At 41.4% G+C, this 27169-nt stretch overlaps 1 protein-coding gene across 4 annotated transcripts in view; it reads left to right on the forward strand.

Moving 5' to 3' along the window:
* LOC109988417 (nesprin-2) overlaps positions 1-27169 on the forward strand; it is an 86861-nt gene that overhangs the window by 6195 nt on the left and 53497 nt on the right. For all 4 annotated transcript variants that reach the window (XM_065963469.1, XM_065963470.1, XM_065963471.1 and 1 more), the window contains exons 16-45: positions 691-1027; positions 2921-3036; positions 4066-4216; positions 4307-5184; positions 6241-6399; positions 6513-6663; positions 6775-6933; positions 7822-7989; positions 8115-8216; positions 8614-8817; positions 9371-9576; positions 10332-10439; positions 11249-11546; positions 11821-11865; positions 12411-12578; positions 12739-13080; positions 13190-13326; positions 13690-13813; positions 14810-14980; positions 15092-16621; positions 20135-20305; positions 21568-21723; positions 21877-22118; positions 22210-24235; positions 24343-24677; positions 24798-24942; positions 25798-25998; positions 26154-26413; positions 26492-26642; positions 27013-27156. In XM_065963469.1, coding sequence (XP_065819541.1) covers positions 691-1027; positions 2921-3036; positions 4066-4216; positions 4307-5184; positions 6241-6399; positions 6513-6663; positions 6775-6933; positions 7822-7989; positions 8115-8216; positions 8614-8817; positions 9371-9576; positions 10332-10439; positions 11249-11546; positions 11821-11865; positions 12411-12578; positions 12739-13080; positions 13190-13326; positions 13690-13813; positions 14810-14980; positions 15092-16621; positions 20135-20305; positions 21568-21723; positions 21877-22118; positions 22210-24235; positions 24343-24677; positions 24798-24942; positions 25798-25998; positions 26154-26413; positions 26492-26642; positions 27013-27156 — 9385 coding nt within the window. The remainder of the gene's footprint in view (positions 1-690; positions 1028-2920; positions 3037-4065; positions 4217-4306; positions 5185-6240; positions 6400-6512; positions 6664-6774; positions 6934-7821; positions 7990-8114; positions 8217-8613; positions 8818-9370; positions 9577-10331; positions 10440-11248; positions 11547-11820; positions 11866-12410; positions 12579-12738; positions 13081-13189; positions 13327-13689; positions 13814-14809; positions 14981-15091; positions 16622-20134; positions 20306-21567; positions 21724-21876; positions 22119-22209; positions 24236-24342; positions 24678-24797; positions 24943-25797; positions 25999-26153; positions 26414-26491; positions 26643-27012; positions 27157-27169) is intronic.

Here is a 27169-nt window from a genome sequence, read left to right on the forward strand (position 1 = left end):
TGTGAATCAAGTTTCAGTGCTGTGGATTTCACCGTTAGGGCCTTGTAGTCATTGAAATAATATTGGCCACCCAAAAATCCTTGACTATTATTGTTTAATTGCATTGCCAGAGGTGGGATTTATGTTGAAATTGATTTTTATATGACATCAGAGTGCCTCGGACTTTCACTTTAGACTGCCTCTCCACACCTCAAACTTTTTTATTAGCTACTTTAAATTGTGACTTTGGATTTAGATATTGTTTTGAGTCCCTGAGGTAATAAGCGTATTAAGCTACTTCATTAAGATACATGTAAACATGCATTTCACCTCTTATTTGTAAGATCAATTGAAGTTGAATTTCAAATTGAGATAAAAATGCTTCAGGTTTTATATATTTGGACTAAGCCTAACCCCCTTAGAGTTAGGCTGCACACAACAAAGAAGATCAGATTTCCGTTTGAGCAGCTAATTTCAAATTGGAATAAAACAGAACAGAATAAACCCTGAAATTATACAAAGATTCATCGCTACTCTAAATGTTGAGTCATCGTACTGCACGGTCTTATAGAAGCAGACAGCCTCTCTATAAACGTTTGTCACTCTGTAATCCTTCAAGTCTATTATTCTTAATGAGGTTCCTCTTGTACTGAGTGGTTCTAACTGACCGGCCCCGACTTCCCCCCCCTCGATGAACATTTCTTAACTCAGCAGGGGACGGCAGCTCTGGGGTAACACCCCGCTGAGAGCGACTGGCACGTCGGCCGACACACAGCGGAGCAACAATCCCCCGCAGGAACAACACGCTGACAGCCCACAACAAGACCTCTCACCCATGGGCGTCGGTGTGTCGGTGCAGCCCTGTAGGGATGTCCTCCAGGTCCGAGCTCAGGAGGTCCCAGCTGAGAACAAAGATGACCTCAGGCAAAGTAAAAGCTCTGCGTCTGGGAAGAATCTGAAACCTGCACTTAAAGCCAAAGAGCAGCAGCTGACAGCTCGTCTCCTGCACATCACAGGAAGACATCAGCAGACACAGGCTCATATACAGGTATCATGAGAACGCACGCTTTATGCACTGAATTTATTTCTTTGTCTTGGTTTATCAACTATTTCTAATAGCATAATTTAAGCTTGATCTTGCATCTAAAAGTTACTTTTTGTGTTTTGAAAGTTATGTTAGTTATTTAGTTAATTAGATAAAGAACTCACTATGATTTAAAAACAGTTTTAACTCCATGCATCTTTTATAATGAGTCTTTAATTCTCTTTATTCTTTAGTTAACATTGCATTATAAGTTTTTGTATTGAACTTTTTTTGTGGTTTTCTGTGCACGTGATCCTCCACAGGCGGCCTTATTTAACAGTAGGTTATGTTGGGCCTGTCAGGCAGTCTTTAATAGTTTTTGTTTTAGTTTTTTATGACATGATTCAGTTTGCTTCTTTTAGTCCAAACTGACGACCCATCTGTTAATATAGGACTATCCTGTTTTATATGCATGCACCCTTTGAAAAATATGAGTGTAGTCTGTCTTTCTGCCTTTGGATGTGTAACTAGTACAAGCATTCATAATCATTATTTTGATCTTGACTGAGAGGTCGGTGGACTTCACAGAGTTAAAGGACAAATCTCCCAACAGACCTGTAGTATTGCTTAATATGTAAATTATGTAACCTGAAAATATGACAAATGTTTAGACAAAAGAATCCACCTTTCACGACAGCCCCATAAAATACCTTTTATCTTTGTCAATAAACGATTAGGAAATTATTATTTTTTTGTTGTACTTTTCTAACCAAAAGTCAGTCATTAAGGCAGTTTCTGAGTAACAAAGAGAACATTTTCTGATATCTGAAATATATTGATAACTCTGGTAGCTGTAATGCTGGATTATTAGAGAAAATATCCCACATGGTCTCAAAAGTTTTTTATTTCGGGGCGCCGGTACCCTAGTTGTTAGAGCTTGTGCCCCATGAATGGAGGCTGGGTCCTCAAAGCGGGCGCCCCGGGTTCGAATCTGACCTGTGGCTCCTTTCCCGCAAGGCATTCCCTTTCTCCCAATTTCTGATTCTATCTGTCCTGTCGCTGTATTAAAGGCATAAAAAGCCCCCCAAAAAAACTTTTTAAAAAAGAAGTAATTTGTACGGTTTTTGACGGGTTAAAAATGTAAAGGACTCGAGGAGGTTTTAGTTTCATTCCATAACATTTGAGATGCTGAGGTCCTAATTCGAAAAGAGAGCATGGATATTAAATACGTCAACACAGAAATAAAATAATAAAAAGTAAAAGGTTGTGAGTAGAATAAAAAACTTAAATTTAGTGTAAAAAGAAATATATACCAATATATGAAAATGTAACGTCAACAAAAATGTTTAAATGTGGAGAAAGAATATTAGAGTAGTCAAGTCAAATGATACAGACAGAGGCAAAACAAAACTGTGTACAAACTCAAAACATAATGTCACTGAATTATGTAATCAAATAATGAGGGAGTGGGAGGAGGAAGCTAAGCCACCTCAATCACACATTCCTGATATTTAACTTTAGCAGCAGAGACACAGATGGCGGAACTGAAACATTTGTTTTAAAGGGTTTGCAACGTTGATTTGAAAAGACAGCCTGCTGATTTTTGTGGATTGTTTTTAGAAATAGTGCATTTTCATCCAGTTCTTCATGTTTTCTTTACATTGTACTTGTTGCATATGCAGCTTTGAATTGTGTTCCTTTTAAGAGACATGTTAACAAAGTGTAAAATGCATTTCCTGAAGTGTTGTGCAGGTCAGATAAAAGCTCAGCAGTCTCTGTGGCTGGGAGTGACCTGTAGAAGACACAGCAGCAGCTGCAGGGTGCTAATCCTCAGTAATTGGATAGGCTCACCGCTCGCTCCATCTTTCCCTCCCTCTCTTATCTGCACAGTTACGATGTGACTCTCCCATCTCCCAGGCTGTTGTCAGGGGCAACACCGTGGAGACCAAACAGGAGCCAGAGTGGACCGTCATCCCAGAGACAGCCGCCCCACATCAGGAAGAGCTCTCCCCTGAACAGGAAGTACTGGAAAGGTAAATTCTGTGTGTTTGAAGGCAACAGAGCATGAGAAGTAAAGTTACTACTTTGACCTGAGAGGTTAGCAGAGTATTCAAACTGGAGAGAATTCTTTCTTCTGCTTCAGCTGGATCACAGACTCCTTCTTTTTTAAACACTGACATTATAAACTTAATGTGCTTTAAGGATGATAAAGTCTGTGATACTTTGATTCCACAGGTTGTAAAATGATTCAATTTATTTTATTTTAATGATCGATAGTTAAAGAACCAAACTTCAGCTCTTCAGGCCTATTTTTAACCAAAAGCTTCCGCGAGCTGAAAAAAAAGAAGACTTTCTACACTGCACAAAATAACGTTTCCAATGTATTTATGCATCGTAGACTGTGTTCAGGAGTTTGCCTTGGACTTGTGATTTTGTTGCCATGGTAATGAAACAGGTATCACTATTGATACTTTTTTTGATGTTTAATTTTGGGCTTTTCATGCCTTTATATCTTTAGAGATAGGTCAGTGAATAGAGTCAGAAATCAGGGAGGGAGAGAGAGTGGAGAGTGACATGGGGGAGTAAGGAGCCTCAGGTCGGATTCTAACCCAGGCTGTCCGCTTGGAGGACTATAGCCTCCGTACATGGGCCGTACGCACTAACCACTAGGGTACCGATGTGGAATATTGTTAAATTTTTCACTAGAATTGTATTGAAGTTTAAAATTCAGATATCGTTGAAAACAGAAAAATCCAAAACTCACAACAATCTGTCTTTCATCAACCTCATTATTATTATTATTGTTCGAAATGAAAAAGAGACAATTTAGTAATGAATTTGATGTTAATGTTGATGCAGGTTTGAAATTAAAGATAAAGCCACCCAGTTTTAGGGGCTAAGAAACTCATTTTTGTTGCTGTGGTATTGAAACAGCCATTATTTAATTTTTACGAGAATCTTATCAACATTTCAAATGTTGGTATCATGATAACTCTGACTTCCCCACAATAGATAACCCACCTATCCTGATATTAAAGTTACTTTGTCCTTGACTTCTGCAGGTTGACCTGTGTAGAGAAAGCTGCTGACCTGATGGATTCTGCGGACCTTCAGGTGACACTGACGACAGAAAGACTTGACTGGATCATCAGAAAACCAGTAGACATCTCCACCTTAACACTGCCTGATCCTGATTTGGTTTCTGATTTACAGGTACATCCATGCCTAGTTCAGACTATCAAAACATGAAGTCTACGAGATAATTATGCAACAATTATGATGAATCCCTCTTGTGTTACACAGGAGATGGATGTCAGGCTGCAGTCTGAACTGAAAAAGCTAACTGAGGAGGAAAGACGAGGGCAAAAAGTCAAAATCTCGTCATCCCTCAGTCCGGCTCTGCACAGCAGCGTCCATCATCTGGAGCAGCTCAGACAGCGGCTGGAGAAGGTTCAGTCAGCTGCCCTGGCCCTGGATCACTTCCTAGTCACAGTCAGGGAAGTGAAAGCTGAAATCCCAACCCCGTCGACACACCAGGACTCCAGCAGGCAGCAGAATGAGACAGACTGGAAGCAGGACAGACAGTCTTGGCAGCAGAAGTTGCAGAGGGCTGCGGAACAAGCTGACAGCCTTTTAAAGACAGCGGGGATGACTCTGAGCAGGGATGGTTCGGCCGTGACGTGCCAGGATGTGGTGACGTTTTCGTCCCAGCAAGCTGAGGAGGAAGAGTCGATGAGTACCAAGAAGAGCGAGAGAAACAACGAGATATTTCTGATGGGACAAAAACACAAAGAGGGGATTAAAGAGTTGAATCCTTTGGAGGTTACACAGTCTTGGGATGATTCATCACAAAAGGAGGGAGCACAGGAGCAGAAGATGTCTCCAAGTGTAGTAGAAGAGGAGTCAGAGTTGGAGGCCAAAAGACGAAGACTGGAGGGAGATAATGAAACGAATGAACAAAGGGCGAATGTGCAAAAGGATCAGACGTGCAAATCTGAAGAGAATGTCCACAAAGCAAAGGACGAGAGGAGAAGAAGAAGCAGCCAGGTTAAGAGAGAAGAAGAGAAGAGGGAGAGTTTGGTTCAGAGGAGAGTTGCATTGATAGGAGCACTGAAGGAGATGGAGGGAGCAGCTGAACAGCTGGGGTTAAAGGAGCCCAGCCTGCCTGCTCTGCAGCAGAGGTAAGACACTGATCACAGACGTGCAGAGAGAGAATCTCTGGTGTTGAAAAATGAAGCCGATGCAGAAGTGCAGAGGACTGCAGTTCCTTTAGTGTCCACTTGAGGCTGGCTGCGAAAGCCTGGATATCCTCATTAGAGTCCTTTTTAAAATGCCCAGTGTTACAGAAAAAAAAGCTCATTGTTTAATTAGTTAAAACCGAATGGGGGGGGGGGGGTTCTTAATAACTGATCAGTTTTGATTATGTATTGAAAGCAGACAGATACTCATACATTTGCATGTTTAAGATTGTGGCTGAAGGTTGGCATCTTGTCGCTATTAACTCCAACATAACTTCATCTCTTTGCCTGTTTCTAGAATAAGCAAGTTAGGTAGAGATAACATTTCCAATATGGCGGCAGGCTACAGCCGTTGTTGGGCTTCAAAACTTTGCTTCAGCAGAGAGAATAAAATGAGAAAATGTATATTTTAGAACGTCATAAATTCCTTTACACATATACAGGTATAACATAAAATAAAAAAAACTTTTTATAATTCATGTTATACACAAAAAAAAATAAACAAGGACATGTTTGTTGCAGCACTTCATTGCAGATATATATTAAGCTCAAGTTAGGGTAAAAAGTATCATTATACTGCATACTTTGGATGAAGCAGTACTCTTTATCTCTATGCTAATCTTGTCTTCTACATGTGTACATAGGGTATTAACAAAAACAATCTTAACAGTCAAAAGTATCACTACTTACTATGTAATTTAAAAAACCTGTTCCCCATTTTGCTGTTTACCTACCTACCTTGGGGCAGCGGCTTGGGGAACTAAAAAAAACTATGTAGAAACAATTTTGTTGCTGATGCACTTGTTTGAATTCATAGGTCATAAAGAGGCATTACTTTTTACTTCATCCTGTTTTATAACTACAGAGAAACTCCTCACAGTAGTTCCTGAATTATAACTATGAATATGAATTGATATCATTATTTATTTTGTTATCTGGATGTTTCAGTCACATCACTCGGCTCTCTCAGCATGCTTAAGTGAATTTCTTGTGCTGCAGGACACGCGCCCTAAAAGAGCTGGAAAGTCGTCTCGCTGGCCTCCATGCTGAGCTTCAGCACCTTAAAGAAGAAGCATCAGAAGCAGGGTTCTCTGACGGGAGTCAAACCGGAGAGGTGGAGGAGGTCTGGGAAGAAACGACTAAAGCTGTGACTGAACGGTAAAGACAGAAGTTTCTCTTCCGCTCTCTTCCTGAATGAATGCGATCTCAAGGTGTTGTGGTTGAGTTTGATGCCTGTGTGTGTGTTTTTTTTAATTCTGAATCACATCCAGACTGCAGCGGTGTCGAGTCCTAACAGAGCTGCTGAAGAGGTTCCAGAGCCTCCGTGGTGAGCTGAGTGGGACTCTGCAGAGGGCAGAGAGCGACATAAATGAACAAGCCTCCTACATGGGGAAAGAAAACTTGCAGAGACTGCACACTAAGGTACACCACACCTCTAATTCCACTGGTGAAGGAGTACACCTCTGTTGTTGAATTACTGCTCGAGTGTGTTCAATGCGCATGGTGCGTGCTTTCTTGTGTGTGTCTCCTCAGGTCCGGGAAACAAAAACCGAGCTGACCGGCCTCGGGGACAGGATAGAGGAGGTGCGCAGTGTTTGCAGGCAGCTTCACACTCATCTACGTCAGATCCCAGAATGCACCACCATCCCTTTTGAGGAAGAAGCAGATGCTCTCATGGACCGCTGGCTGGATGTACGTACAAGTTTCAACAAGCTGTTCTATTTTAGTTATCAAAGCATGTGGTGGTCAGGGTTTCTTTTCTTTTAGTTTCTCAGCAAGGAAACATTTTTTGTTTACACACTACAATCCTTGGTGTGCTGCTTTGCAATCAAGAAAACTCCTTAAATGAACAAAAATGTTGACTGTATGGGTCTTGAAAAAAATCGGTGACAAGGAAGAATAACTTTGGCAAACGGTGTATGTGTGTCCTTCTTCTGAGTTTAGATCCTGTCCTGGAATGGTCTGTATTTGTTTTGACCAGGTAGGCTGTTTTAAGACACCCCCACACGGCTGTTTTAAGGCACCCCTCAGTTTGTCAGATATGAGACTGGTGATCACGGCAAGCCAACAGGTGGTGCAGCGATGGAAGCTTGCAAGCGAACTGATTCAGATAGAACCCGATCAAACAAGCCTCTGCTTGTTTCTAATAAGCTCCAAGAGTAGAAACATGCTCAAACTAGGACAAATATTGGAAAATGGAGAGAGGTTAGAACGCTAAAAGGTTTACAGACCGATGCAGAGCTGGCTAAACACTGAAGCTTCTTTGTCCGCTACATGTGCACATCTACTCTGTGGAGGCGATGTGGGGAGATGGCTCCCTCCAATGTTTTGAATTTTTAGACTGAATTACCCACTTTGAACACTACATGTCAGAGTTACATACTGCTCCTTTAAGAATGATTTTCTTAGCATTTAACTTATTAAAGGAGACTTCACGTCTTTGTTTTATCGAGTTGTTGATCCTAAAGGGAAACACATGTATTGTTTTGTTGATGATTAGAATTAAAACAAGCAGTTTCCTGGATCTTGATGTTTACTTTGGTTAAGTGCTCACTTTCAATACAACTCAAATTCTCACAGATTTCAGAAAGAACCGATTCCCACCTTGAAAACCTTCACCTTGGCCTGACTCTGTGGGAGGGGGTCCTCCAGCTGGGAGCAGAGGTGGAGAACTGGACCACCAATAAACTGGCAGTCTTCGCTGAGTCTCCATCCTTTCAGACTGAGGAAGATATTACAGCCTTACAGGTAAAACTGACACCCCCTCTCTCCACCCCCAACCTCTAGATATGGACCTGTTTTGTGAAAGAAACATGTCCTCCAGTTTTCTGCGGTTTCTTTAACAATAATCATCTCCTTCTTGCTGTTTTAAGAACGAGATTTTAGCCCAAGAGGAGAATACTGAGCGTTTCCACAGGAGAGCCAGTGAGGTTCAGACGCTGCTTCAGAGCGCAGAGCCTCCTCTGGAGCTGCAGGTACAGCATGCAGCTTTTGATTTAGTTTTCTGTTTGACATGAAGATGAATCAGCTTCATATAAAGCTACTGGGATGGACGAGTCAGCATATACAAAGGAGGTTTAATTTTCAACTCCAGCCTACTTTTCTGATGTATTAATGATAAAAAAAAACACATTTCTGTTTGTGACTATTTCATTTTGACATATTTTAGGGCCTTGTCACTTTACATTATGGCTGAAAGATACTTTTGGGACTCTAATCTAGCACTTCTGTAGTTATGATGGCACCATCTTACACTGAGTCTTTCATTTAATGATGAAATCTTGACCCAGTCGACCCTCAGTATCCTGTCAGCAGTTGACCAGACAGAGTCAGGACAGGTCTCTTGATTTCGTTTGTCTTGTTTTGTCACAGGTTGTGGAGACCCAGATGAGGAAGAAGATAAAGGAGCTGAAGGAGCTTGCCTCTGAGGCCGAGGACGTTCACAGGCAGATGGTGGCTGCTCAGGAACAAGTCACGGCGAGGATGACTGAATGTGCTAACGCCCTCCAGAAGATCCAGGACTCCCTCCTCACGCTCGGGGGTTCAGATGTTCCAACAGTCCTCGCAAAACTTAAGGTGAATTACATTTTAAAGTTTTTTACTTTCTCTGAATTAAGGACTGAAAGATCCTAATTTATAAAATATTGCAATGAGTTTTGTGAACATTGCATTCTTTTAGCTGGATTTTAGGTGTAGGAGATTAAACACAGTTTTGAGGTGGAGACCAACCAGGTGTTATAAATCATGATGTCGTTGTTTGTTGAAAAATATGATCATGATGATCCCACAAAAGTAGTTTAAAAAAAATCTACTAGACTCAGAAACATAGAAACTAAAAAGGATGGGAAACAAGATAAGCATTGACACCAAAAAGTTTTCATATTGTTACAAGAATTTGGTGTTTAATTTCTGTGATTGATTTAGCTTTTGTGTCTTTCAAATCATCTATTTTGAATGGAAACCACATGATAAGTGTACTGAGAGACTGTAATCACATAAAAAACTGTACACATAGAAGCTATTTCATTGTGACAACAAAGTACGTGTTGATTCAAACTTCTGAGGCTGTGCTTGTAATAAACAGAATCAGCTGTTAACCACTACATACACTTTTTTTCCCCCTGTACAGGATCTAGTGTTGGAGCTCCAGACTCAGGATGAGCAGGCAGAGAGTGTCCTCGGGGACCTGAGTGTCATCTCCTCCATAGCCAAACCACTCAGCCTCCAGAGTCTGTCTGTGGACGGGATGCAGCTGCAGGACAAAGTCCGAAACACTCATCAGCTCTTCTCTGAGGTGGAGGAACAGACTGAGAGGAACATCCAGGCTCTCGACAGGTAACCGTGCAGCGTGCTTAGATTCATGTTTCAGCTGTCATTTAATGCACAGATTTCTACACCTGCAAAGTAATGCTGATTGACGTCTCTTCTCAACCATGTGGCGTACTTACACACATCAGTCAACATTACAGCTTTTATTGCAACGTTTAAACTTTCCAATAAGGCCATAAGAGAGCTGCTGGACGGGGTTTCACACGTTGTCAAGGAGATCTAAACAGAGAAGCTAAGCAGGAAAAACTGGACTGATAATGAAGCGAGGAGTGCAAGGAGCGTGTGAACATTTGAATTCATTAAGAATGGAGGATGCTTTTTATTACACATCCGACCTATGAATTCCAATCATATACCAGAATATATTTTTCACTTTATTTTCAGACTTCAGCCACAAATAAAACACACATCTGTAGTTCACACAGATAAAAGGTTCTGCTTATTAAAGGGTTGGGTTCATGGCATTTGTCGGTGACTAGGAGATATATTTAAAAAAAAACACCAGACTTATCCTTTAAGCTCTACATGTGACAGATACCAGCTCTGTGTACAAACAGTCTTAGAGATTCATACAGCTCCAACTCTGAAGATCAAAAAGAAGACGGCAGGACACGTTTAACTTGTTCTCTCAAGTCCTCTTTGTAAGCTGATATCCTGCAGCAGAACTAAGATTTCACTTTTACATACAGTGTATTGTTCATGCTGTAAGTGTGTGTGTGTGTCATGTGCATGCCTCCAGTCATGCTCCATGTGTGTCGCAGGCTGCAGAGGGAGAGTGAACATTTAGCACGATGGTTGCAAGCGGCTGAGGAGAGAGCGGGGAATGAGCAAGACCGTAGTGTCTTACAAGTGGAAACACTTCAACAGAGGTAAACTGGTTATTATGCAAGAAATAAATATTAATAATAACTAGGATTTATATAGCCCCTTTCAAGGAACCCAAGGACCCTTACAATGGTAAAAAGTGGGGTGGTAGTGAAATAAAATTAGATCATCATAAAGATGGGGGGGGCACACCCATATATAAAGATTTCAACACCAATAGTCTGATCATGTACAATCCATCCATCCCTCCGTTGTCATTTTTTTGGATTTAGCTTAAAGCTCGTTTACACCTGCTGTCAATTGGCAGAGACTGTGAAGTGAAATCACAGTTCTGTGAAGTGATTTTGATTGATGAGTCAGCAAATAGAAAGTTGTTTAGTCTGTTACACCTTCGAGATGACTGACACATGTATTATTACATGACCTGGTATTTCTCCGCCTTCTGAGTGACAGCAATCAGGCTGAGGCGTCATAAAAGACCAGAATAATCATTACCTACCTGTTGTTTAAATTAATGGTGTGGGAGGTAGGGCATGAAGTATTTTCATACCAAACAGTCTTATAACCATGCTGCTGCTGCATCATTTCACACTTAGCACATCAGTTATAAGCTTCATGCTGTCTCTCACCGTTAAATCATCTCTTTTTAAGACAAAACTTTGTTCAATTCTTGTTCAAATGTCCTTTTTGTTTTCTTCTCATGCCCCAAGACATGTCACTTTCTTCCATTCTTCTTTTCAACAAAAAAACCCAAAAACCTCCATTTATTTTGTCCCATCATTAACATTTGAAAGTGTGAATAGCAGGTGATTGAGCATCATCATTGCCCATATCATATTTTTTTCCCCTGCAGGGAGAGGACACGAGATATACACGAGCTTGTGTCGTCTTTACAAAACAGCAACCTCCAGGAGTCTCCTCTGGTGGAAGAGGGGAGCAAGCTGCTGGAGAAATACAACAACGTTCAAACCAGTCTTCTGGGTGGCTCCTCTGAGAAGCAGAGCTCTCTGAGCAGGAATGTTGAAGCATCTCGGACTCTTTCAAAGTCTACTCAGCCCTCAGTCGCAGATCTGAGACCAACTGTTGCCTCTGTGCTTGGAGAAAGTGTTGATACTCAGAATCCTGAAGATGGGAGACGTCAACGTGATCGAGTAAGAAAACAGTGATTCATGTAACGGAGCAGTGTTGAAGTCACATGAGGGTGTGGTCACACTGATCTGTTGTTTTTTTCTCTTCTGCATTTGTTTCTACTTGTCCTGCAGTAAGGAGTGTCCAATTGTTGCTGAAAAGGCAGAATAGTTTGCACAGATAGTAAAGGCAGAACACTCTTCTGTCTGTCTGTCTGTCTGTCTGTCTGTGCAGGGACAAGTTTCTGTGATTACAGATTAAAATGTGTCATTAATACTTCCTGTGAATGTTTTTCAGGCTGTGAAAAGTGCCATGGCAGAAGAGGAGGCTCGCCTTGAGGAGGTCAGTGTCAAAAATATGAGAAATAGTTAAATATGGTAAAGAATCCTCTGCCATCAGGGTGTGAATGTGTAGGTGTGGCACGTGCTGTAAAATCACTTTGAGTAGTCAGAAGAAGAGAAAAGTGCTTTACAAGCTCAAGTCCATTTACATTAACAAATAAAAATGTGAAAGCATTTTTTAATGTTGTATTAACATCCTACAAGTCCCATAAAGTGATTTTATTATCCTGTGTGCACACAATACTCTGTGAATATAGCTGTTCATGATTGCCCTTCAACTACGTGCTTTTTCTAATGATTCCACGTGCCATTTATTTCCATCATTAGCCATTATTTGTCATTATTTGGCACTATTTGGAAGTACTTTGCTATTCCAATTTAGTGAATATTGTTAATGATGGAATCTTTGTAGCTCGACATCTGAATTGATGTTTTGTGTGTAACATGATCAAATAAGTTGATTTTTCTTGTTAAATCTGATATTTATCATGTGGCATGTCTGAGACAACCTCTAAGAAATGATGAATCATGAACTGTCATGCACAGGATAAATGTTCCGGCCTCGAGGAAAGTGCACGTAAAGAACATCAAATTGGTGAGTTGATGCAGGACTGCCAGCGGAAATTGACGTCCCTGCAGGAGAAGCTCTCAGCCTTTCAGCCGGAGCAGAAAGAAAGCTCAGCCGCACTGATCACTGATGCTCCGGCTCTGGAGGTAAGATCCATTAAGGGAGCTCACCAACGTAGAGTAACATGTCAGACATCTTTTATTTCAAAGTCCTTCTACTTTTCCTTCTCCATGAAATACGTTTTTGGTTTAACCACCTGTTGATCTGTTCCTAAAAATGTTCGTCTGTTGCTCTCTCACGGTTCAGGCTTTGCTACAAGAAGTGACAGACGTGGAAAAAGACCTTTTACAAATTGTAACACTCAAGGACTCCATCTCAGCCAGTGCCACAGCCGAGGCTCGGGCCAGCCTCTCCCAGCAGGTCGGCATCCTCCAGAGCCACAAGAGGGCGCTAGACGACAGCGTCAGAGAAAATCTTGCACTGCTCGCTGAGAACAGAAACCGAAGAGTACAACAAGTAGAGGAAGAAATCTGCTGTGTGCAGACAGCAATGAAGGAGCTGATGGAAAGTTTAGATGGGAATCTGTGTGGGAGCGGAGAAGTGTTACCTGATATCAGGCCGCTCAATCAGCAGTGGCACATACTACAGGTATTGTTTACTTAATCCCAGAATAACAGCAGAGAACAAGCCAATTTTTACTTCAACTTTAAATTCACCTACATGTAGACACTCAAATAAACATTTCTGTCTCTCTCAGGATTGTGAAACCAGGCTGGAAGAATTGGCTGCAAAAGTTTCTGATCTGCAGAAGACTGGAGAGACAAACATCACACATGAAACACATCATCCAGATGTTATGTTGTCTGTGGAAACAGCTGCTAAAGACCTGGACAGGTACTCCAATCATCGTTTGAAAACAGAGAAGACGCATTTTTAAAATGATTGATCATCCAGTTGTTATTGATAAATGCTAAGATGATGGTTTTATTACAGCTAAGAATTTATTAGAGGATAAGGAGTGTTCACACTAAATTCTTAACTTTTAGAATTAGACATGTAGGCTTCAGAAGGCTTCAGTGTTTTTTTTAAAGTCAGAGGTCAGGGGTTGGGGTGGATGAAAGGTCATTTCCACAGTAATAGTTCAAACTCGTTCACCGTCATGTCAGTAAAAAGGAGGGTTTGTATTCTCTCTATTTTTGACTGTGTTTAAGTTTCCTGACATCGTTGTTGACCCTCTCTCTTGTTCTCACTTCACAGCCTCAGGTCTGTTGTTCTTCAAAGTAAGCAGGAGTGTGTAGAAAACACAGCTGACAGGGTGAGACAGGACATCAGCCGGCTGCAGGAGTGGAGCCAAACTGCTGAACCTTCATCGTCCAGCCAGGTAAGACTCACACACTTTTATGTTCATCCATTTATTCAAACTCAGAACATAAACAGGTAGGCGCACTTCATGTCAGACAACAAACTTTAACAAAGTTGCACTTTTTATGTCATTTATGCAACACAGAATCGTAGACTGATGATTAACCAACATTTTTCTTATTGGAGGAATGATTCACTGAAAATTAAAAATCATTCACCCGTCAAGTGTTGGCTTGGCACCTTCCCATCTTTTGTTCTTTTTGGCCGGGTTTCCAGTTTCTTATTTATCTTTGATTACTTTGGGATGGTGATATTTACACTGAATAAAGCTCAGGGTTAAATTTTAAACCTGTGTAGGCTCCTGTATGATAAACAGGTTCAGATAAATGAATAATAGAAGTTTTGTTTTTCAGAGGTTTCATTGGTTTCTTTAAACAATCGAGCACTGCAGCTCTTTGAAGGTGTTGCTCTCTGTCGGGGACTTTTGGTCTTTTCTTTGTGAATTATTTTACTTCATGACTTTATAGTAGTGTTGTAGTTCTCAAAATCGGTCTTGATCTCGAGACCACTTCTTGAAGGTCTCTGTCTCTTCTCGGAATCGGTAGCATTTTTTCTCGGTCTCAGACTGGACAGATTTTATATCAAGAGCGTTCTAGACCACCACTGAAAGGCTATTTTTCCAAGTCGTTAATGTGATCAGAAGCAAAATGCCCCTTTTTAAAAAGAACGCATAACTTAAGTTAAAAAGACATCAACACGTCCCCATGAAATGACAAACAGATTTTAATCCAGCGTTCATGTTTAAATGTTCTTTTATGTGACTAATATTTTCAGTATCTTGTTTCAGTAGGAAATATGTCACGACACAGCTGCTTGATACTCTTTTAAGTTTTGTTTCATTGCGACTTTAAACTCTGGTTGTTGCATCCCCATTGATTTGAATCTGAATTGAAATCCTTATATTTGGTTTTAACTTGAAAAGTCATTTTTGAGTTTTCATATGCGTCTGTCACAGGTCGCTCTGGATGAAGGTTTGTTGCTTCAACACTCTCTACGTGAAGTACTCTCTGATAGAGATTCTCTTTTGAACTGTTTGGGATCACAAGTGTCAGAGGAGCTGCAGAAAAGTGCTTCAGAGGCTCTCAGTCAGAGTGCACGGACACTTCAAGAATTCACAAAAAGCCCGGTCAGTCTTTGTCTCACTCACAGAACATGTACCTTTTAAAGGTAGATGATGTATTCTGTTTAATAGTTGGGTTTCCTTGTTGTTAATTGGTTTTCATTCAATGGTTTTCAGTTTGTAGCGGAATTGAACCGACATTTGTCCATCGACGTGGCTGAAGAAATACCAAAAAGTGAAAGCAAAACAACTTTAACATCGCCTGAAGAAACTCCAGCCATGCAATCTCCTGCTTCTCTTTCACATTCTGCAACAGGCCACAAAGAAAACAGCGCCAGTAATCAGTATGACAACCGAATGGAAACCAAAGATATTTTGGAAAAAGCCAAAGAAGATACTAATCAATACAAAAAGTCAAAAACCAAACAAGAATCCCAACTGTTGACATCAACTCCACCCAAAACAAAAAGGGAGGCACAAACAGGTGTCGAGCAAAGAGATGAAACGGACACGTTAAGCTCTGGTATCCATCCTTTAAGCAGCGAGCACAGGACAGCTAAGCCAGATAACTCTCCCCCTTTTACCCCTGAAAATGTGTCTGAAAATCTAACAGCACAGACAGTTACAGACGCCCGAACACAACAGAAACACGGTGAGGACAGCGCTGTAACTCCAAAGAAAGTGTTCACTATAATGTTAGAGATTGATCCCTGGGACATGCAGGTTAATGAAAACGCAGGTCCAGATGTACTCGGACGTTCTCAGGGAGTGTTCGATTCAAAGCCTGTTTCTAGTGCGGGATGTCTTGAGAATAATTCTGGAAAAATCAGCCCTGAATCAGAGAAATCAGAAAAGAAAACAAAAGCACAATCAGACACTTTTAAGGCAGTTTCTGATGCTCAAGAGAAGGAGAAATTCAGTGTGGATATCAGTGAAACCCAGAAGAAAGTGTTGGACACAGAAGCCCCTGAGTTCCAGTCAGTGGACATGCTGCAAAGGGAAAATGTTGGAGCGTGTAGTCCAGATATATCACCATATTCAACAGCAGCAGAGATAAATGATGCTAAGCTAACACAAGACACCATTGTAGGAGTACCTGAGGAGAAATCTAGACCCGTTAAAACTATAACCAGTCCTGAATCAGGTGATAGAAATGTGAAAATAAAAAAGAGTCTCACATTAAACGAGTCTCAAGCTGCACATTCACAGTCAGAGAACTCCATGCGAGTAGTTTCTGCAGGACTTGAGGATGTAAGTTCTGCAAGTGCAAATTCATCATTCCAGGAAACCCGTCAGGTAAAGCAGGATGAGGTCTTGAATTCCTCCAACCCATGTGGCAGTGTTGCTGATCGTCAGCTCGGTGTAGCGCGTGCAGCTGAAACGCCTTTTCCGAGTGTCAGAAGAGAGGAGATGACAGATTTCTGTCCGGCTGAAGGGCAAACAATGAGCTCATTCTTCTGCGTGGAGGGAGAGAACGTAACAGAGACACAAATACCTGTCAGTGAAAACAAACAGCAGGCTGCTGCACAGAGCACAAGTCCAGGAGTTTTGGAAATGACAGAGAGAGAAACCAAGGAGGGCCTTAAAATCCCGGAGGCCGAACTTTTAAAAGCTCCAGAACGACAAGATGAGGAGACACTGCTAACAGAAGAGAGGGAACCCATGGTCCCTGCTTCATCAGAGGACAGGGAGGTGGCACAGACACAGGTAGGTGTTGAATTAGAAACATACTCAGACTTTCCTGTCAGTGTTTTTTTGGGCCTAAAGGTATAAAATCAAAGGAAATAACAAAATAACAAACATTAGATGAAAATGTAGCAATACAGTTAAGTTGAGTTAATGTTTGCAGTATGACTACATATCTCATCTCACACAACTTCACAAAAAGCAAATAATTAAAATGAATCAATGCAAATTTAAAAGAAAACAAATGACTAGGTGGACAGCAATCAATAAAAATAAAGTAAAAACATCTGAACATTTCTTCAGGGAATCAAATCTATGATCCCTCCTGTTTCTCTGGACCTCCTCGTCTAAGGAACCAATGTTTCATTGTAATTTGAAAGTGTATCCCTCGAAGTATAGTGATGGTTTTATGCTGCAGCTCCTCAGAAGACATTGGATAGTTGCCCTCCCATGCTTGTCGTCCACCGAGAGGACTTCAGCCTCATCCTCATGTGGCGTGCGCACTAACCACTATGCTACCAGCGCCCGAGCCTTGATTACATTTTGTAGATTACGTTAAATGCTATTCAAATTGAAAACAGTTAATGAGTGTCATCAGCCTTCGATATGCTGCATGTTGAGACAATATTTTAAACTGCTATGCAGAAATGTTACAGTCATTTTTTAGATTCTGACTATGAAGGGCTTTTGATATGTGCACTGTTCTGGATCAGTATTATCATTATTATTTTAAACTCCTGATACCTGAAGTGTCAACATGTTTAGGACATCGCAGCCTACAGTAGTGAATGGCAAGTAAAGGTTATAGGAAAGGTGTTGGCAGAGAGAAAGTGAAAGGATATGAGAAAAAAAAAACATTGAGACAGCTGAACTATATTAAACTGTAACATACAACATATCATAAATTTACATATCTATTTAACATATGAGGAAATCAAACATGGGAAATCCAGTTCAACGTTATGTTTTGCTACTTAGGAGCTTTTAGAATCATTAAAGCCAAAAAAAACTTTCAAAAGAGTGACAGAAAAAAGTTGTCAACCTGTTGAATGAATCTGAAGAGCAGCCCAGTGATTTGCATCGTGCTGGCAGGAGACCCAGATCTACAGTCCTTGCTCTGCTAAATTACACTAATCCAGCACCCAGTCTTCTTTGACATTTCCAAACCATTGGCCTTTCCTTCTCTTTGAGTTAGGTAAGGGCTGAATATTTAATACAAAGTAAGTATTTGTGACATTTGGAGAGTGTAATTGTCTCTCATATTCAACACAAGAGTTAGCTGGAACTTATTTCCTTGAAGTGTATTTATTCCTCCCACCGTTTGGCATTTGAATGTCGTAACATTTGCCAGAGGCCGGTTTTGATCATCCTCTTTTAACCTGGATGCTGTTCATGCAGTGAGAAGGAAAAAAAAACACATTCCCTGCGACAAAAGGAGGAAATCTGTGCTGCATATTGGCTTATTTGTTGCAGGGAATACATATAAAAATGAAGACACATTCATTTAAACTTCACATATTATGCAAAATATACTTCACAATGTTTTTCTAACACTAATGAGTCCCTAGTCCGTCAACAAACCCCCCCGAAGTTATGAGAAAAGTCCATCCTCTCTGTCTTTTGCTTGTTCCACTTTTCAGAAAAAGTGTGCTCAAACAGGCCGTTTGGAGATTTTCCCCTTTGTGACATCACAAAGGGCAGTAACCCCTCCCCCAGGTGGGTGACACTCCCACAGCTAGGTGTTTGTTCTGCCCTCTGAGTCTGCCTTCTCACCGTAAACAATCAGACACGGAGTGAGAAAGCCACTCAAGCCCTTCCAGAGAGGGGGCGTGGTCACACACAGCTCATTTACATATTTAAAGGTACAGTCACACAAACAGCCTGTTCTGAGCAGGGCTGAAATAGAGGGGTTTATAGGCATGATCAAATACAGGATCAGAGTGGATTTAGAACAAGAAACTTCACATACATGTTTTGGGGAGCTCTGAGATTTATTTGAACTTGTTGAAAATGAGAATAATATGTGACCTTTAATACAAACAAGAACATAAAACACAGCTACAAATGCACCAGCTGCACCAGCTCAGCCTGCAGTAGCAACAAAGATAAGAGGGCTCTACTGAGATCAATAGCACACTTGATAACTGTCATTATCTGAAGAAAAAGTACAGAAGCCTTACCACACTTGAGTCCTCTTCTCTGGAGTTTACGTCACCCACTGAAAACTAGACGTAACACTGGTGATGCTTAGCAAAAAGGTTCTCATGTAGAGCTCTCCATGTGTCTCTGCACAACAAGCTAAAATGCTCAAAGGACATGAGGAATGTCTCAACCTGTCATTATCAAGAGCAATGACAGCACTCCTCTCTCTCTCTCTCTCTCTCTCTCTCTCTCTGTAAACAGCCGACAACATGTTCCTTCAAATACCACATATTTCTATTCAACAAAAATCACTCACTGGCTTTCTTTGACACTTTAATAAGATTACTTAAGAATGTCAAACATTTTAAACACCCTGGATATTGACCGGTTAAGCATCCTGATATATTTTGTTAGTTTTTGATTTTGAATGATTCAAATGATTCTACATTAAATTGCTTGACTGACGTACAAAATATTACAGAAGCCCTAAGAGGACATGCATCCAAATATTTTACTGAATCTGTTTCCTCCGAGAGATGACAAGTAATTAAATGGTTGATTTCTCCAGATCTTGACTTATTTATCGCGTATCCCCAGAGAACAAACATAGAATTAGACTTAGCTAACCTCATTAGTGTTGGCTATGGCAGCATGGCATGTTGTGGTCCGGCCTATCACAGAGATCAGCCTATGGTTTTGTTTTCTACATTGCCAGAAATGAGCTTTCTGGCAATGTAGAATGAAAGTTAAGCTTTTTTATTTTGAAAATGACGAGACAAATCAATCAGTTGTGATCAGAAAACCAGCTTTGTTTTGCTTTTGTGAGACTCTAGCTCAATTTACTTTAAGCACCTTGAGTTAAAGTTGACATATTTGTCATGTATGTGCCTTAATGCTTGCACCACTCTAACAGAAAGTATTTAAAGTCAAACGTGTCTTGCTCAGTGTGAAATGACAATCTCTCTGTCAACCAGAAACCAGCTGTTTGTTTTCAAACCTACTTCCCGCGCTACCTGCACTCTCCTCTAAGACACGCCCTGCTCTTACCAAAAAATATTTCAAGAGGCACCTTCCCTGTTTGTATCAAGTCAACCAAACAGTTTGAGTCATGTTTTGGTACTCGCCCTGTTTTACCAAGTTATAACAGATCACTTATTTCTTTATAGAAGAAAGGGAGGCAACTCTGTAGCTGAGCAGACTTTTCCCTTGGGGCAGACTGCTCCCTACTCAGGCACATTCTTGTGCTAACTGTGCTGACTCGCCGGGCCACCGTCAACACAGTAATACTTACTACAGCAGGGAAAGAACAGGAAGCTATGTTATTATGTGTGGACAAACACAAGAGAGCAGGAGGCTTATATGTTGCACCACACTTGTCCTCTGTGTATGTAGCCTCAGATCACAGAGAGCATGGAGCCTGAGAGGACAGCGCCTGGTTTGAAAGCTGATCCGCCAGCCGGGGAGACGTCAGGTGGATCACAAGACTCCCGCAAACACAAGTCCACCATGCAGGATATTTTGACTGACATCCAGAGCTTGGTGGAAAGGAGTAACATAATAAATGTGAGTATCAGCTAGCTTTAGTTTAACACACAGCTTCCCTGCACATAATTAGTTAAATCTACTTTAGACGGAGCATGCTGCAATGGGTGAATTAACTATTTAGTTAACGTTAAAAAAAGCAAATTCTGACATTTTTGAATTCACAAGTTCAGCTCAATGTTTATTTTTAAAACACACGTTCTTACGAGACTAGACTCTAAGGAAACTCTTGCACAATGTCTAACTTGCAAAAATAAATTTATTAGCTGCAATGAAATTAAATTAAATAAAACAGGTTGCCTGATTAAACTTTGTAGCCAATTAATGTTTTTTCAAGTTTTGGGTTTTTCAAGTTAGACAGTGTGCCTGGGTTTGCTTGCAGCTTTTGATAAAAAATTCAGATTACAATCGCCCTTATACATTTGAATTGTCATGGTTTTTAGTGTGACTGCACAGCTTCTAGTGTCCAAAAAAAAGGCACAAGATGTAATTAACGGTTACATTCAGCAAGAGAAGAGATAAGAAAAGCAAAGTTTAGATTGATGTTTGTGTGTTCCCATGATGCCTCAGTCAGGACGGTTCACAGGAAGGACATCTGAGATACAATGATTTCCTGAAGGGCCATTAGTGTCTCTAATTACTCAGTCATGTCCGAAGTGGACATGTATAATCTTGATAAAGAGGACGCAAAGCAAACCAGCAACTTTGTCATTTCTGCTCCCTTACTGACTCATTGTTGAGCAAGTCATTCTAAGTTCTGCTTTGGATAAAGATATTTTAGTTTGCAAACTTTTTAAGCATATATTAACATGTTGACTTTTAAGTCATGTGACGAAAAGAGCCTACGTTTTAACATACAGCATCTTCTTGAGGGAAATGAACTTTTACCTTTTGGGCATTTTAGAAACCTGATTTAAGCCTCCCAACCTCTGTTTGTAACTGTTTTACATAAGTGTGTTTATTTATTGCAGTTTTATACTCACTTAATTATCTTTTTAGACTTTGGTAGACTGATTTTAGCAGACTTATATTTATCTGTCCCCTGTTTTTCCTTTTGATTTAATGTCTGTTTTCTAATTATTTCTGTAATGACTCGATGTCATTGTAAATGAGGGTTGCCCCTCAATGATCTTTCGAGTATAAATAAAGGTTGAATTGAATTGAATTGAATTTTCCAAACCAGACAAAGATTAAAACATAATTATGCAGATCAAATGACATACAGTGCTTTGACTTGCTTTGCTTTTCAGGAGAAGTTTTATGTCTTTGTTGTTTTGTTGTAGCGGACTCCTCACATCGATTTGAATTGGTACCTGAAATCCTCTCCTGGGGAACCAGAGATTCGATTGGTACGGACTGTCCAAAAGGTTCTGGCATGTCGTTATCAACCAGCACAGCTCGACATAAAGGCGATGGCCAAACAACTGCAGGATGCAGAGGTACTGCTTCTCTTTCTTATTAGTCGTGAAAACTGTTTGCACTTTCTGACCTTTTAACTAAATGAGGACAATAACATCCTGTGTCTTAACTCGTGATTCATCATCATCAGAAGAAAAAAGAAATGTTTCTGATGACTCTTGTGTCTACTGCAGGACTACAGGTGCTGTGTGCAGGATCAAGTGGCTGCCATGAAAAGTAAGAGTGGTGCCAGGGTTTGTGCCCCAGATGCCTTGAAAAGTGTTGAAGCACAGTGTAGTGCGGCACTGCTGGACGCCTCGGCCACTGTGCAGGTCAAAGCAGCACAGCTGGATCAGGTCAAACAGTATCAGAGACAGATGAAGATCATTAGAGCTTTCTTGGCCGTTGTAGCTGTCGAGAAGGAAAAAATGAGCTTGTGAGTACTTCTATGAGCTAATTGCCTTAATCATAAGTATTTAGAATTTGTCACCGGATTCACTCGTATTTTATTGTTGTTTTTTTCACAGAGATATTTTAGGAAGCAGTGCCCTTCAAGCTAGCAAACTCAATGGCCTGCTGCAAACAATGGTACTGAAAAAACACATGATGGAAGAGCTGCTCCGGATAAGTAGCCAATTATCAGTCCACCTGAGCGACGCTGAGAGCTCCGGCGCTCTACTTGCCCAGCTTGGAGATGTCCAAGAGGAATGGAGGCTCTTAGAAGGAAGTGTGAAAAGAGCTCTGCAGCACGCTTCAAGCTCGACCTCTCAATCCTGTCTTCTGATAAAAGACACCAAACAGCTTAGAGCCAAGCTTGAAGCTCTTCAGATGTCCAGCTTTGAAAGCAATGACAGCAAAAGCGCTTTAGAATCTGTTTGTCTCATCACAGACCTCAAACTGTTCAGCCAGCTCTATCTGCACCTGCAGTCCGAGTCTGACGCTCTTGTCCAGTTCTCTCTGGGTCAGAAAGAGAAAGACGAGATCAAACGTGAACTCCAGGAAGTGGGCTCTCTGATAAATGTCACCAAGAGCAAACTTGACATTTCAACATACAGCTCTTCAGCTAAGATAAACAAGCAATTACAAGACTTGATCACGTGGGCCAAGCAGGCGGAAAACCATATCTCGATTGGGAAAAAGTTAGCTCTTTTCCCAGAGGAGGCTCGGATTCAAATTGTTGAGATGAAGAAATTTCAAACGGATATTTGGTCTCGAAGGTCCAAGATGCAAGCGGAAGTGGAGCAGATGAAAGACATAGCCTCTGGCATGGAAATGGAGGAAAGCAACCAAGTTTTCAAGACCGTAGAGGACCTTTATGTGGCCATCACTGACAGCTTGGATCATGTTCTTGACACCATGAAGAAAGATCTGAAAGAAAGGGAGACAATGTTATGCCAGCTTGCTAGCATGGATGCCTGGCTTGCAGAGATGCATGCCAAAAGAGACCCCTGTACGCATGTCGACAATGTTTCAAAAGCCAACATCAGAGAGCTGGAGAGCGAGCTGAAAAGTCACAAATTTGCCACGGTGAAGATTGAGAGCACAATAAAGCTTGTGGAAGGAATGGCAGAAAGTTGCAAAGAAATAGCTGCAGGGTTGAGTCCAGGGGAGAGCCGCTACCTTGTCAACAGACTGTCAGGACTTTGGACAGAATTAGATGGATTGCTAGCTTTAGAGAAAGCAACCAGCTGGGAATTAGAGGAGCTGATTCATGAGAGAACTTCGTCAGACGAGGAATTGTTGACCATTCAGGCTTGTTTAGAGAACATCTCCACTGATCTGAAGCAACAAATGTTCCCTTTAACACATGAAACCATTTCAAAAACAGCCCAATGGAAACACATGTTGATGGAGCATCAGTGTCAAGTACAAGAGATCCAGCACTGCCAGGAGGCCCAGCGAAGCTCCCTGTTGTGCACCATTGGGGAGCTGCAAGACCAGTGCAAAGCTCTCAGTATTAATGCCTTTGAACAAGAGAAATATCTGCACAGGAGGAGCCAGATGGAAGCATCTAGGGACATCACCAAAGAGCAAATCCAGCGTGCCAAAGATAAAGATATAAATTTGGGTCAGAGGTTCAGACAGTGCCAAACACTCTTGGTTGAACTTCCCTTGGTCAAGACACAGTGTCAAGAAGCAGCTGACCAGTTGGAGGCCATAGCTCAGGAATTGAACCCAACTGAGCTCAATTCAGAGAGGCAGAGAATTCGCCAAACTGTGGAAACTTTAGTCTCCTGGGAGAATTCTGTCACAGACGATGTCAAGAACCTAGAAACCAAGCTTCTGCTCGGCCTGCGATTTTCCTCCGAGCTTCCTGCCTTAATAGAGTTTTTCCAGAGTACGAGAGCGGAGCTGGAGGGAGCCAAACCTGTAGATCCAGAAGAGAAAGCCATAGATATTGCACTACGAAGGTGTTGGGTTATTTGGAGAAATATGGAGTCTGGGATGAGGGTCTTGGAAGGCCTGGGGCGAAAAGAAAAGACTAACCTGAAGCACAACAAGGAGCTGTACTCCCTTAGAGATGCCACCATGCATGAGTGTCATGTTAGAATGGTAAGCGTAAATTATTTTATTCATTCAACAGACTTTTGAGAGTTTAAAACCTAACAACTTAAACTTGTGTGTATGCTATTTTACAACTATCGACATGTTACCAACAGGACAGTTTGTCCCAAGCTCGAGAGTCCCTGAAAGATTACCAATGGGCTGCTCAGGGAGCAATCAGTTTCCTTCATAATGCTGAAGCCACCTTCCTCTCAGCTCCTGGAGGCTTTTTGGATTGTACCGAGGAACAACGACAGACGCAGCAGGCACTAGAAACTCTTGAGGATGGATTTCAGGCTCATATTTGCCACCTTTTCGAGCTGGTGCCCAAACAACCCTGCCTATTTCTCCAAAAGACTGAGCAACTCCACATCAACATCTTCAGTCAGCTGCTGGTTGGACGAGCCTTACTGGAGGCCCAAGCCCAGCTCAGACTGGAGTCCTTGGAGAGGTACTGGGTATACAGTCTATATCAAGTGGTTGTGTTCAGCTTTTTTCCATTATTATTTCTCTATATATATGTCCATAATTTAACTATCAAAATCATCTAAAGACGAATGTGTCACTTCAGGTGTGAAGCAAGACAGCAAAGCCACAGGAGGTGTCATGAAGACATACGTCAGCATCTTTCCGGGCTCGAGGCTCAGCTCTCTGAATGTGCTGGAGAACAAGTGACATCATATGATAGATGTGTTGCCCAACAGAAAAGAGCTACGGTAGGTTTGATGAAGCATTATTGTGTTGGTGGTTTGCAAATATGCATTGCTCAGAGTCTTCTTGACCATTAAAATGTCATAATTTGTAAGTTGTAAGTTCCATAGGTTTGGTAACAGCACACCTCCATGGTTGGTCCTTTACTTGGTACACCATTTTGATCCAAAGGAAAATTTCCTGTTATTATTATTTTTAAGATGCTTAAGGTTTTTTTTCTTCAGTTTTCATTTGCAACAGAGGTTCAATTCCTTTTGACTTTCAATATCTGATCATCTTATGTAAAGAACTACTGCAACATTTAGGACAGGTATTCAAAGTGCCCAGGATTTTGATGATCTCCTGTATTTTCCTCAAGTATCACAATTGGCCCTGATACAGAATAAAAAATCATGTCTCCATAAAGAGAAGGGGTAGAATAAGTAGTTGTATTTATATAATTTGATTATTGCTGTAAACTCTTATACCAATCTGCAACCTTTTGGTGTTGAAAAATGAAGAAGAGCAAAAAAACTGCAGTTCCTCGAGTGTCCACTTGAGGCTGGATGTAAATGCAAAGGAGTCCCGAGAAGGTCCCAGGTCCTTTAGCTTCACCTCTTTAGCTGTTACTTGATTGAAAGTGAGTTTCACATGGCATATCTGAAATGGTGACCGCCGTCGCTTGCCTTTAAAACGCCTCTTTAGAAGCCAATTTATGACATCACTGAGACGATGTCCATGTGTTGTACAGTCTATGGTTTATGACCGTTTCAAGTACCATTGTTAAAGGACTGCACTTTGCATGTCCATAACACATCTTGGGGAAAATCTGCCTAATTCAAATTTAAATTTAACCTTCTTTTTTTCATCACTTTATCAAGCTTTTGATGGAAGATCTCTGCTGCCTCGCTGGTAAAACAGAAGAGCTGAGAGCAGGGTGTCCGATGCAGGGCTGTGTTGTTGGAAAGGACGGTGAGCTGGGCGCCCTCTGGAGGCGCTGGGTGTCGTTACGACGTGGTATCGGCTTTCTAATGGCACACACAGAACAGAGAGGAGAGGAATGGAAGGACATCACAACAAGTGTGAGTTTCGCCCCAAAAAAAGAGTTTGAAAGGTTTGACCAAATGTGAAGTACCATGTGGAATTCAAAGGGGAAAACAGATAAATGCAAAATGAAATATAATGGAAGTAAAAGTAACATAAAGGTTTATTGAGGATTGAATTTCTTCCTCTTTAGATGGAGCAGTGTTGCAGCTTTTTGGCCAGTCTTCAGGCTGAAGTTCCCGACTCCTCCACTGTGAGCTTCATTAAGGAGGAACCCCAGGAGCTTCTGGCTCAGGCTGAGATGCACCAAGCTGGGCTGGAGCAGGAGCAGCAGGCCTTGGCCTCGCTGGAGCACCGACTGGAGCATGCCTTGAGCTTATCTAGTTGCCATGATCCCATCAGCCCCGGACCTGTTGGAAAAACACTTGTGAAGATCCAAGACAATGTCAGGAGGTGGGATCTGTTTGATGTGCAAAATGATTACCCATTAATGTCAGAGATGCTAAAAAAATATCATTTTTCCTTCCACAGCTTGAAGGAGAAAAATCTGCAGGTGGTAGCAGCAGCACAGGCGGAGGAGAAAGAGAGACAACAAGTCCAAAAGGAGATAGAAGAGGTGGAGCAACAAGTGTCAGCGGTTCTTACTTCACTGGAGGCCAGTTCCAATCCAAGCACACAACAGGTACGGCTCCTTTTTATGCTTTATAGTCCAAGCTTTCAAATTTGAGCTTGAATAGAAGCCTATCACAGCAGCAGAGAGAGAGGCCTGTTTTTCTCAGATGCGGCTACAGAGCACATATGGCTTCAATAATGAGACCTTAATGGTCATGGTAAAGTATGAACCATCAGCAATAAGATGTTTTACTGCCTTCTACTTTAAAGACAGAGATAACCGAGACTGTGAGGAGCTGCAGTGAGCTTACCTACCTTTTTTTTGGAAAAAAAGGACCTTAGAGCTAAACTTTTGATCTCATCACTCATGCGGTCTCTCTGTGGTTTTTATATTCCATCTTCTGATTTTTTTTTCCCCCCATTCATTTTCACACTGACAGGAGCTCAGAAAGGATTTGTCCTCCCAGAAGGCCAAACTACAGAGCATCATGGCCGGTGTGCAGAGCCGGTATGCTGAGATACCACCTGATATCAACAGGAGGCTTCAAGAGGTTCAGCTGTCTTTAAGAAGAGAGGAGGAGAAGGTAGAAGAGAACA

This window comes from Labrus bergylta, chromosome 15 (genome assembly GCF_963930695.1).
Source record: "Labrus bergylta chromosome 15, fLabBer1.1, whole genome shotgun sequence".
In the NCBI taxonomy this organism is placed as follows: domain Eukaryota; kingdom Metazoa; phylum Chordata; class Actinopteri; order Labriformes; family Labridae; genus Labrus; species Labrus bergylta.